At 37.7% G+C, this 11,342-nt stretch overlaps 1 protein-coding gene across 4 annotated transcripts in view; it reads right to left on the bottom strand.

The window, feature by feature from the left end:
- Positions 1–2,200: 2,200 nt before the first annotated feature.
- Positions 2,201–11,342, bottom strand: part of CDK6 (cyclin dependent kinase 6) — a 143,111-nt gene continuing 133,969 nt past the window's right edge. For all 4 annotated transcript variants that reach the window (XM_072854266.1, XM_072854264.1, XM_072854262.1 and 1 more), the window contains one exon: positions 2,201–5,161. In XM_072854266.1, the coding sequence (XP_072710367.1) occupies positions 4,961–5,161 (201 nt within the window). In that variant the 3' untranslated portion in view covers positions 2,201–4,960. The remainder of the gene's footprint in view (positions 5,162–11,342) is intronic.

Here is an 11,342-nt window from a genome sequence, read left to right as displayed (position 1 = left end):
ACCGTGGTAGGACAGCAGGTCTCCATGGGCTTCAGCTCAGCTGCAGCAGTGTAGGCAATACCTAAGCTGCGTCAAGTCTGCCAGGACAGAATTGCTTTTCAGAAATGTTTTGACCAAAGTTGAACCAGGAGAGTTTATCCATCCAACACTTTGCGCCGTGATGCTCTGGTGGTCTTGAGCTGGTGTCTGGTGCCTGGAAATAAGACTTGCCATTGCAGGAAGGCGGGGGTGAAGAGTCCCTCCCTCCCTGCGCAGGCAGCAGGGAGGAGGGAGTCCTCCGCTGGGCACCCCGGCGTATTTTAATTAGACTCCTATTAGCTTTTCTTCCCTGGCTGCGAAGGAGGCTTAGGAGTCCAGCCAGACAATTCAGCCAGCTAAATCAGATGTCTAAAAATGGATGAAAATACTTAGAGAAAGGACTTCTGTGTGACAGGAGACTGAAAGATGACCTTGTTTGTCGAAGGGAAAAAAAAAGGCAACACAACTGATGGGTGTAAAATGAGGAATGGTACAGATACTGTAAATCTTGCTATCAGTAAATGGCAGGCAAATGATAGACAAAGGCAATGCACTTACATCTTTTAAAATGAACCTTTGTTTCTATGGTGCTAATAAGCATGTGACATCTAGTGTCATTAGATAATTTTGAGGCGAAGAGGATGAGAACGTTTACGCGAGTAAGGAGAAGAGTAACATTTGTGCTTATTTCTAAAGGTTGTTAGTATTTTTGCTTAATGGATTTTGGTTTTAATTTTCTCTTCTATAATTGGGTTTTATGAACTTCATGCAGGGGGTAAGTCACCTTCTCACAGATGAGGGCTAGGAAGAAAATTCCCATATGAAGAACTTGTTCCGTAATTGTCCACAGACTTAGATTTTCTTCTGTGGTATCTTGCCCTGAGCACTACCAGAGATGAAACACTGGATGGCATCCAGATCTGTATGGTAGCTTTTTTTTGCTCTGTTAAATACTTTCCATGATTTTTCCCTTTTTCACAATGCACTACCTATGGCTAATATGGGTATTTACGACGCTGACTGTTCTGCTCAGCCACACGCCTCACTGCGGTTGATTTTGTGTCTGTCCCTGGCTGGACTGCTGCTCGTACTCTTATGATGTGCTTAAAGACTAATTTGGAATGTCACATAATGTAAAGGTAGCTGCTGTTTTTATTTAATGCTGCATAACATCTGCGGTGTATATAACTATGTCTTGTAAAGGACTTTCATGGGCCCTTATATTTTCTAGGGGCAGTACAAAGTTTTGGGTTTAAGTTATAAAATACTTTGTGGCTTTGGGGTTTGGTTACCTTTGCAGTAATTTCTGTCTAGAGCTTTCATCCAAAAGCTGAAATCTGTTTGCATGCTTGAGCTAATAGTTTTTAGATTCCTATGTCTGGTGGCTCATTGGAGGCCTCGTTAGTAGAAACTACTTGTATCCTGCTCTGAAGAGCACTTAATGATCCTTACAATAAGCCAAAGCTTTATTTGAGTTGTTTTGATGAGGATTTTTCGGTTGGTTAGGAGTGAAGACAGAAAATATGCACCTGGTTTTAGAGTTTGATGTTGCACAAAATTTTGTGTTTGCACAAAATGACACGCACTTTTACCATTGCTATATACCCAGAAATGTTACTAGTCATATTTATAACCAATCAAGAAAAAACAGGTAATCAATAAAGTGTGCTCAGATTCTTAAAAGAAGGAAGCTGAAAGCAGCAGAATTTTTAGGAATACACAAATGCATGCACGTTAGCGCAACATTTGGATCAACTAACACTTGGGGAAAATACTGCGCGTCGTGAATGACTGAGCACCATTATAGCCGAATTAAAGCACAATTTGCCTAAACCAAAACAAAGATTTCAGTAAAGACAAACTAGGGCTGAACCATATAGTGTTCATAGCAATTGCAACAATTTTATGCCTTTGAAAGAAAAAGTGATCACTCAATTTTTTTTTTTTTTAAACGGAATTCATCCTAGGTAAGCAATGAAGTAGTTCAGAAGTGAGAAATCAGGACAAATGAGGTTAGATTTTTATAAAACTAAAGGCATGTGGTAAGGTGCTTGAAAGGGTGTGCATGTGCTTACGTTTCTGTGTCTGGTTGTGTGTATGTTTGTTGATTTTCTAGAATACCCAGGGTGTTGAGAAAAACACTTGCAAACATAAAACTAGAAAACAATGTTGCTAATTTTCTGTATTTAATATACAATACTTACTGCATTTGTATTCATTTTACATTTTTAGATAAAAGAAAAATATAGCTAGAAAGGTGAAGTAAACCTCAGGAAAGCAGTTTTAAATACAAAACTAATTTTTTGCCTTTTTACTTTCCAATAATTTGGGAACAACTAGAAAGAACTTGACACCGTGAAAATTTTTATTGTATTGGTTTTCATACTGAACCCTCAGCACCCAACAATAAATACACAACTTTGCTTTTCTTGCACTGCCAGCAGCAAAACGTTCAGTTCCAAAGGACTGTAATTCTGATATAATACAATATTGATAACCCTCTGTGTGCCTTAATTTAATTTCGCTGTATTGACACATGATTATTTTTGCAGTCAACCATCTCTACAAACTTGTAAAAGCTAAAGAATATGTTATATGGTAAGGTGCATGCTCCGATGAACTTCAATGCAGCCAACATAAAGTAGCCCCAGCTGAGGGTGTTCTTAAAGCGGAAAGCCCCATAGGGTGGAATTTGGGACACAGAGCAGGCATGCCGTTAGATCAAAGGGCTGTGTCTGAAAGCTCGCAAAGGGAGCTCTAGTTTCCAAAGTGTCTGCATTACTTCCCAGCCATTCTGTACAGCAGAAACATACTTCTTTCCAATGCGTATATGGTAATCAGCAGCTGTGCAAGAAGAGGAGAGAGGCTGCCAGATTTCATGTACAGCAATGGTGCAATACTTTTATATACCACAGTTTGCATGTTGTAGCCCCTTGGTGTCATATTGATGACTGAAAGGTAAACCAGTATATCTGAGTAACAATTCAAGAAATCACTGTTACATTTTTCTGTACCTCTGTAGGTGATATTCTGTTCACACATAGGTGATTTAATGCTGAATGCAAAGAATGTAAAGAACACTGAATAGTAATTATTAAGCACACAGAATAAAAAAAATGATGCACCTTTAAAAGAAACAGTAACACACGCACCTTTTCATGTTTGTACCCTGATTAAAAGAACATGAATTTCAAGTATGAAGTGATACAGTGAAATCAGGTCCTGTGAATAGGTATCAATGGTAGTCTAGGTAGTACAGTTTGCACCGTAGGTAACTTTCCACCTTGCAAAATGAAATCCTACTGCATATGTAGGTAAAGTGACTTGAAATGCTAAAACTCGACGTGCCAGCTGTTTCGCTGGTATAAGCTGATATATAGTCAACAGGACTATGCTGATTTTCACCAGCTGAGTATATGCCCTAAGGTGAATGAAAAAAAATATTGCTGAAACTGCTTTGCATGTTTTCCTTGAATTAGCAAGTCCTAGGCGCCTCCAGAGCAAATTATATTTTATTACAAAAAAGGGAAAAAATGGAGAAAAACTAAGCCAAACAGCATTAGAGGCTGTTTTAACTTTCTGAATGTTTTTCATGCTATTTTTTGTGAAATCATACTGAGAAATAAAGGTACCGAGACAGATTTTGATTGCTAATGGATGTTCGTCTGATGTAATATCAATTAATTAAGTTACTCTGGATGTGTCTCAGAAGCTGTCCTCACTGTTCATAGTATTCTGTAAACCTGAAAACACGAGCTTTAATAATGCCTTTTGAGAACGTAACTTATCTTGCAGATTCTGAAACCAGTATCCCGTGAGGGTCACAAACAGGCTTTACTTTATACATGTCTTCTCTTAACTTCAGTGGGATTTGTAACAGGTAAGGTAGGCACACATGGAGTGTCTGGAGCAGTAAGAACTGAATCTTATTTCTGATACATTTCTGTACCAGCATCATGCTTTTCTCCACATATCCCAATGCCACTAAGAAGAGCAATTCTGAACTTTTGTATAGAAAAGTAATGAACAGGAATTTTGAGAGAAATAATGTTACTAGAGTTAAGATTTTTGTCACGCATTACCATTTATATAGTATTCTTGCTGATTTACTAAGCTTAAGTATCTTTATATGGACCTGAGCTGCCTGACACTGAAATTTGTAGACTTACAAGGTCAAATTCTTGGTTTAATTTAACTGTAGTCAGTGGAGCTACAACAAGAGTAAATTATGCTAAATTATTTAAAATACTTTGAAACCCCAATCCTATTTCATGCAATTGTCCATGCACAAAAAAAATTACCTAAATTTGCTGCCTTTATGCTTTTGTTTAGCTAGCAATCTTACTTAAAGCCCAGATGGGCAACTTTATCACTGCAAAAAACTTTCTTCAGTTACAAGATGCCCCACAAACCTGGCCCCTGGCTTAAGCATCTGGAATCGACAGATACCTGCTGGACCTGCTACAAACAAAATAAAGCCAAAGGCAGCCTATGTAATGTTTTCTAATTTTAATTTTTCAGACAACATTCCCCCACTATGTGTAAAATTAGCTCTACAATAGCATTTCAAAGTAATCTGCTTATTTCTTTACATATTAAAACAAATAAAAATACCCTAAAGCATAAAAATACATCTGAACACACATACTACTCTAGTTGCAAAACTCAGTGTACAGTATGAAGCTTATTTATAATTTTTTTGACTGATCTATCTTTCTGCCTCTCTATGAAACTAGCTTCACTTCAACAACCAAAGTATATACTAAATGCAAATAAACAATAAAGCAGCAAGACTCGACACATTTTTTGGCAACTACCCTTTCACAGGACTAATGTGTTTTCATAAGACATAATATACTGAATTGTAATAGCAATAATTTAGGTTAATGTCAAATAGCTTGCAGATAAATGTGTCCACATCTTCAATAAACACTGACCCCATTTACTGGTGTCTTGGTGCTGTTATTAACCACATGTCCTCACAACTAGAGTCAATTACTAAAGGAAAGCCTTTTTCTGCAAATACTTTTTGTGAGCAACTATACTCACATGAGTAACCGCTCTCAGCTCTGTGGGACTGCTCAGGTGAGGTACAGTACTCATGTGTTTGCATACTTGGGCCTTCAGACTGAAGAGTATCAAGCTAGTGAGGAAATACAAATACACACTGTTACACAGAAAGTAGAAGACAGACATACAGAGGAAAGCACCCTGTGATGCTTTTGGGAGTTACAATATAAACATCACTTCCAAAGTATACAGCTCAACTTCTAAGACATCATGTTGAGGGTATAATTTTTCTTTAACTAGAGCATTCGAAGACATTATACTTTTAAAGCTGTTCAAAGTAATGCAGCTAAATATTACATTAAAAATAAAACCCATACGAGATTCAAAGGCAGATATAGATCACTTAAATGAATTGGAATGAAATGGACCATAAATACATTAATCTGGATGCCTGAAAAGAATTTACAAAGAAATTAAAGACTGAAAGGAAAGAATAAATGGGTGCCTGTGGGCTTGGTTTCAGTGCCAAAATCATACAGCTTTGTGTAGAAAACAGATTCTATCGGAAGAATAAATGGCAACGTTATATTTTCTCTATCTATCTTAAGCATTTTAAAATGTGTTTCTCACTTTAACAGAAGTGACTGCCTTGCCTGAGAAAGGTGGCTGGCTAAGAGTCCTCAAGACCCTTTCAGGCCCTGTTTCAACTGGAACCAGCTCTCATTCCTTACCGAAAAGCACCGCCATAATGTAAACTTCTTTTGCCCCCACTGCTGTGACTCTTAAGTGGGTTGTAGGAGGGGAGTTCAGCCTCCAGGAAAAGAGATTTTGAACACTGCGGAGAATGACAGCAAGGTTATTTAACAGTGCTGAATGCAAGGAAGGTGTCGTGGATATGGAAATTCTATTTGTTGGAATCTGAACAGAGACAAATGACTCACTTAATATTGATCACCAGAGAGTGATAAAAATTTTTAGACAGTGCTGGCCTGCTCTGGTTTTAAGCTGGTAAACTAGAGTAATGCTTTTCTATTCAACTTACTATGCACAATAGGAAGGAGAATGGTGGTGGTGGAGGTGAAATAAAACAAATCAAAACAAAACAAAGCTGGAAAACCACTGGATTGCTAGACATCTAGGGAGAAAAAGAAAAGGATGGATCAATTGTTGCAGTCCCTTCAACCTCTAAGCTTATGACACTGCAGTCCTTCTGTCATGTTATGATAGGTAACTTCAGTTCAAAATGTGCATGGCAATCAATACTTTCAGACAAGTACATCCCCACTGAGCTTATATAAGCCACCTTGTACAGCCTCACATCCACAAACTTCTTGCCAGCATCCAATTTCTGATGAACTTGTAGTTGCAATCCATGGTTACAGCCACCTTTGTTACAAGGGACTCCAAGATAAAGTCTCTGCAGGTAATTGTGATGGATTTTGCTGGAAAAAGGTTGAGAAGCACTTCTTATTTAACTAGCACTCTGCAGACCCAGGCTATATTTTGAACCCAGTTTGTTTTTTTCTTTTCTATCACCGATGAAGGATGATTGTTTGAGACACATCATCATCATCCACCTGGAATAAAACACTTTGTCTTTTCCCACAGCGTGTCCAGAATTCAGTCATCATTTTTGTGTAGTGAGAGAGGTTTCTTAGGGAAGTTCTTACAACACTGCTGTTTACAATGCAAAAAAGTCAACTGTCACAGAAACAGTAAGCATACTGTCCCCTCTAGATCCTGGAAAGACTTTTCCTCGGGAAGGATGTATTGGGAGTTAAGGTCCGTCTGTGCCTAGTACTTGTGGCAGGGCTCTGTACTCAAAACTGCCATAGCAAAAAGCAAAGGAGTGAGCTCGATTGCCCACATGCACCCAAGTTATCTCGAGAGTTGGAGACCTTCATATAAGAAAGAACTGTTTCATAGTTGCTCTGCCTCATGCTGGGAGGAAACTTCTCCCTGGGAAGAGTGATCTCGGGGAAGGGAAAGGGAAGAGGGGTAAGCAGTAGGAGGCTGGCATTGCTAGTCTTGTTTGTATCCATTAAAAACTTCTGTATAACAGAAGTATCATTGCCTGCTCTTGTAAACATACACATCGCAGACAGTTGTCCAGGGATCTTCTATACTTAGTAAATAATCTTCTGAATCAAAAATTGTTTTGGCTGATCAAACACATTATGTTCAATCTAATCTATTCTAGCTCATCTCTTTGCTTGAACCAAAGAGTGTAAAAGTAGCACACACTTCGCCATATTCTACTGTAGTATTTCCCTAATGACAAGCAAGGAAAAACTATAGTACAAGTCATTGGCTGCCTGCAGACTCGGGGGCCGCAGAATCACAAGGTAGTAATTTAGCTCACAGCTTCTTAAGTGGCCGTGGAAGTATCAGCAGGGTCAGATACAAGTGATAGGTAATTAAGTATCACTGCAGTGAGAGGAAGCAGGGTGTGGAAAGACTGTTGAGGAGTAGACTCCCCAGGGCTTCTTTCACAGTGTCACAGTAGGATGATCTAGGATAAGGAAAGGGCAGCTTGAGTGGCCCGGTGATCTATCACTATATGTATTTAACAAATGCCAGAGAACTTCTGTGTAGAATTAGAGGTTTCCCATCCCTGGAACTGTGAAATTTGTCTCTGTGCCAAGCCCAGTTGCTCACACTTAATGGAAGGACCAAAATCAGCCACTCTGTGCCAACACTTTCCCAGCCACCCACACACATGGACTAAACACAACAAAATGCTACACAGGCCATGTATTCTGTATTTCTGGAGGTGGCATAACAATAGTTAACTCAGGGTGGCACAGCAGCTCAGAAAGCTCCATTCCTGCTGCACAACCTATGAAAGACTTTTCTTCCCCATGGCAGATGGTTCTGCAGTATTACACTGGATGTTGGACAGACTTGCTAGGCTCTCAGACTTGCTCCTGTAAGATGGTGAACCACCTGAACTGATCCAGCAAAACTTGCATGCGGATAATCTTATCAAAACCCAAGTGCTCAAAAACATGCCATTTTGGATTGCCAAAGGATTTTCAATTTGCGGCAGGAGTCAGCTCGCATTGCACAACGATATTGCACACTGATGGACACTGTTAGTGACTCTCCTGCATGAGAGCTGTACATTCTCCATGTCTGCAGCTGAACTACAGGCAGTGTCTGTGTGGCCAGCTTAATCTGCTCTCAAGCTGTTTCATAAGACTTTTTTTTTATATCTACACAGACAAACCTCTCACTTCTGCAAAATCTGATTTAAAAAATAGAGCTGTTGCTATGTTGAAAAACTGCACTGGAACTCATGACTTGAGTTAGCATAATAAGTATCTGGAACTAAAATCCTGTGCAAGAGTCTTGCTTTATCATCTTATGTTTATGAAAGTGAATGACAGGAGAAAACAAAACACGTGGAAAAAAAGTCTTCCCCCTACACTTATACGTTACTTTTCCACATATTCAAATTCACTTGCCAAAATTGTCCTGAACTCTCCTAATCTCTGCCTATTTTTCCTGTCTTTGTAGCACTTCAGAATTTTCCTCCCTCATCCAGCTACTCAAAATTGATCCTAACGTGCAAGAACTGTTTTTTTTTTTAAAAAGGCTGAGGATTTCCATAACATGGCACACGTATGAAACATGGAATAAGAGGAAAGGCTGCATATTGTAGAACGTTAGTTACAAACTCTTTACGAGTAATTGCACAAAGGAAGCTGGCAGTCTGTGAAAATTCATTTTCCATTCAGTGGCAGAGACAGTGCTCTTTGGCTGGGTTTAACATGAGCATGTCAATGGGAGCAAGTATCCATGTCAACACTAGAAAATGTGTTTTTTTCTGGCATGTGGATGGGTTTAAGGTGCAGAAAGCTAAATAGTGTGGATGCAAATTTAGCTCGCTCAAAAATGGACAGGGAGCTTGAGAGCTTTACAGCATATCCGTGTAATGTCACCAAAGTAAATCACAAGTTAAACATTACTTGTTTTCCCTTCTCCTTTCAGTCAAATAGTATAGGTTGCTTTAGTGCAAATGAACATTAAAATGGTAGTTAGAATAAGTTCATACTTGGATTCTTTTCTTCCATAAAACCCTATCAACTTTGCAAGGTCAGTGAAAAAGTATCAGTTTCAACGCATATTTAATACACAGTGCTTGTATTTACATTTTTCACATTATAAATACGCTCCTTTTCCCTTATCCCAACAATGTTTTCCCAATAGTTCCTTCAAATCTCCTTTTTCATCTTTACTAAGTGTCAGTTGTTTGGTTTTTTTCAAAGAAGGCAATATCTTTTGTCTGATCTTTTTTGGAAACAAAAAATCTACTCTACCACCATCACCCAGTATCAAAATATCCATAGCAGAATCTCTTCTTACTTTCTCCGGCCATGCAAAAGTCTCATTGACATTGGGCTGGATGAAGCCCACCAATATATTCTAACACAGATAAAACATTTAATCTGAAGGAAAAAATGCCATATGGTTAGGGAGTTTTGGTTTATCTTAGCTGTTTTGCACAGTCTTTCAATAAGGGCTGGAAATTCAAATATTGCAGAAGCTCTCAAAGGACTTCATTTAAGTCAAAGCAAATTTTCCAGTAACTTTACTCACAGCAACCTTGGGCTTTTCTGCCCAAGCAAAAGGCTCATCTAAGCATGGTGCTGGCTAATTTCAGCTTCCACTGAACACATAAAGAACTGATGGTATCTACTTGGCCTTGCAGAATCAATTTTGAGAACAAGTTCCTATTTGATTCGGTTCTGTTTGGATGCCTATCGCTGTCTGAATTAAAAACATATACATAATTTTCAGGAATATTTTTAAATGGAAAAATGTATCAGTTTCAAAATTTTTAGTGTTTCAGCTAAAAGAATTATTTTTAGCTGGTTTCTGCAAGACCCTAATGAGCCATTTTTTATATTATCCGTGCACACTACTCCTAAGTGTTTTTTATGGTTCTTATATTGTGTATATATTGCATACCAGTATGCAATACTTGCTAAGCTTCAAACTAAAGCGGAGAAATAACACTTGGCAAAAGTATATTTGTCAGTTCATATGTCCACATCTTTCTTCTTTTAATGGCCTAGTTCATTTAAATCAATGAGAAAGCTTCTTACTGTTTTACAGAAATTACTGGGATTTGATGGTTACAGAGTCTGGTCCAAAAACTAGAATTATATTACAGCCATTATCTAACAATTTGCAAAACAAAGAGATATAATAAAATAAATAGTTCACAAATAAAACTCGTATTTGAGTTGTACAGCCTGTTAGACTGTTAAAATTGTAGTCGTGTTTTTGCACACCTGAACTCTACTTGCACAGAAAAACTGGATATGAAAATGAAAGTCAGAAGGTTAATCATATAAAATCCCATTTACTTTTCTAGAGATTGTTTCTGAATTTTTTCTTCATGGAAAGTAATCTGTATACTCCAATACTTAGTAATCAAAAAGAAGTAAAAGTGATAGCTTATTAACAGTCAGTTACTGAAGATTTCAGTATATAACTTGTTATTATTCTCTGTGAAAGTAAAAATATATTTCTTAATTTTTCCCGCACAACTGCAGTTTGGAAAAACGTTTCTTCTAATATACTAATTTCAAGAAAATAATTTACACATTAAGAGAAGTGTGAAATCCATCAAAAAAGATCTTGATATTTAGAAGCAGTTTTGTAGCAATAAAATAAATATGTTAGGTTCCTAAGCTTGTGATCAATTCAAGCTTCAAGCATAACACAACAAAATCACTCTAATAGCCTAGTATCTTCTAATTCACATTGTATATAAAAATCAATCTATTCCTGAAACTACTATATACGAAAAATACTAGCAAAGTGGTTCTATAAAACAGAGTTCTTAGAATAAACTTCCTCATTATCCAACTGTGTCTTATACATGGAACATAATTAATTTACATGGCCTTTTAAACCAAACTGGGTGGTTTATGATTCATATTCATATTTGACAACTGATGTGTTTTCAGTTGTGAGTCAGATAAGTGCTCCAAGTTTGTTGGCTAAAAGACTAAAACAGCATGTTTTCTCTTTATTTTCCATATTAAAGTTGGCCTAATACCTAACAGCAGAGAGAATTATATGTATAATAAAACATGCTTCTCAAAGACAGTGAGTGAACCTGTGAAAAGTAGCATGGCACAGTATTTTCTTCTTATTCACCAAAACAACCATCGAGTGTAAAAACCACATAAGAGTTACGATGCTGGATACCGTCCCCCACGCAGAAGATGCTCAAATGCTACAACTTACTGATTCCTTTCATGTAAAAGGCTCTGTACACATAGCACCAAATTTCAATA

This window comes from Ciconia boyciana, chromosome 2 (genome assembly GCF_034638445.1).
Source record: "Ciconia boyciana chromosome 2, ASM3463844v1, whole genome shotgun sequence".
Classification (NCBI taxonomy): domain Eukaryota; kingdom Metazoa; phylum Chordata; class Aves; order Ciconiiformes; family Ciconiidae; genus Ciconia; species Ciconia boyciana.
Note: the sequence above shows the minus strand (reverse complement) of the source record. Positions and strands in the feature narration are given on the sequence as shown.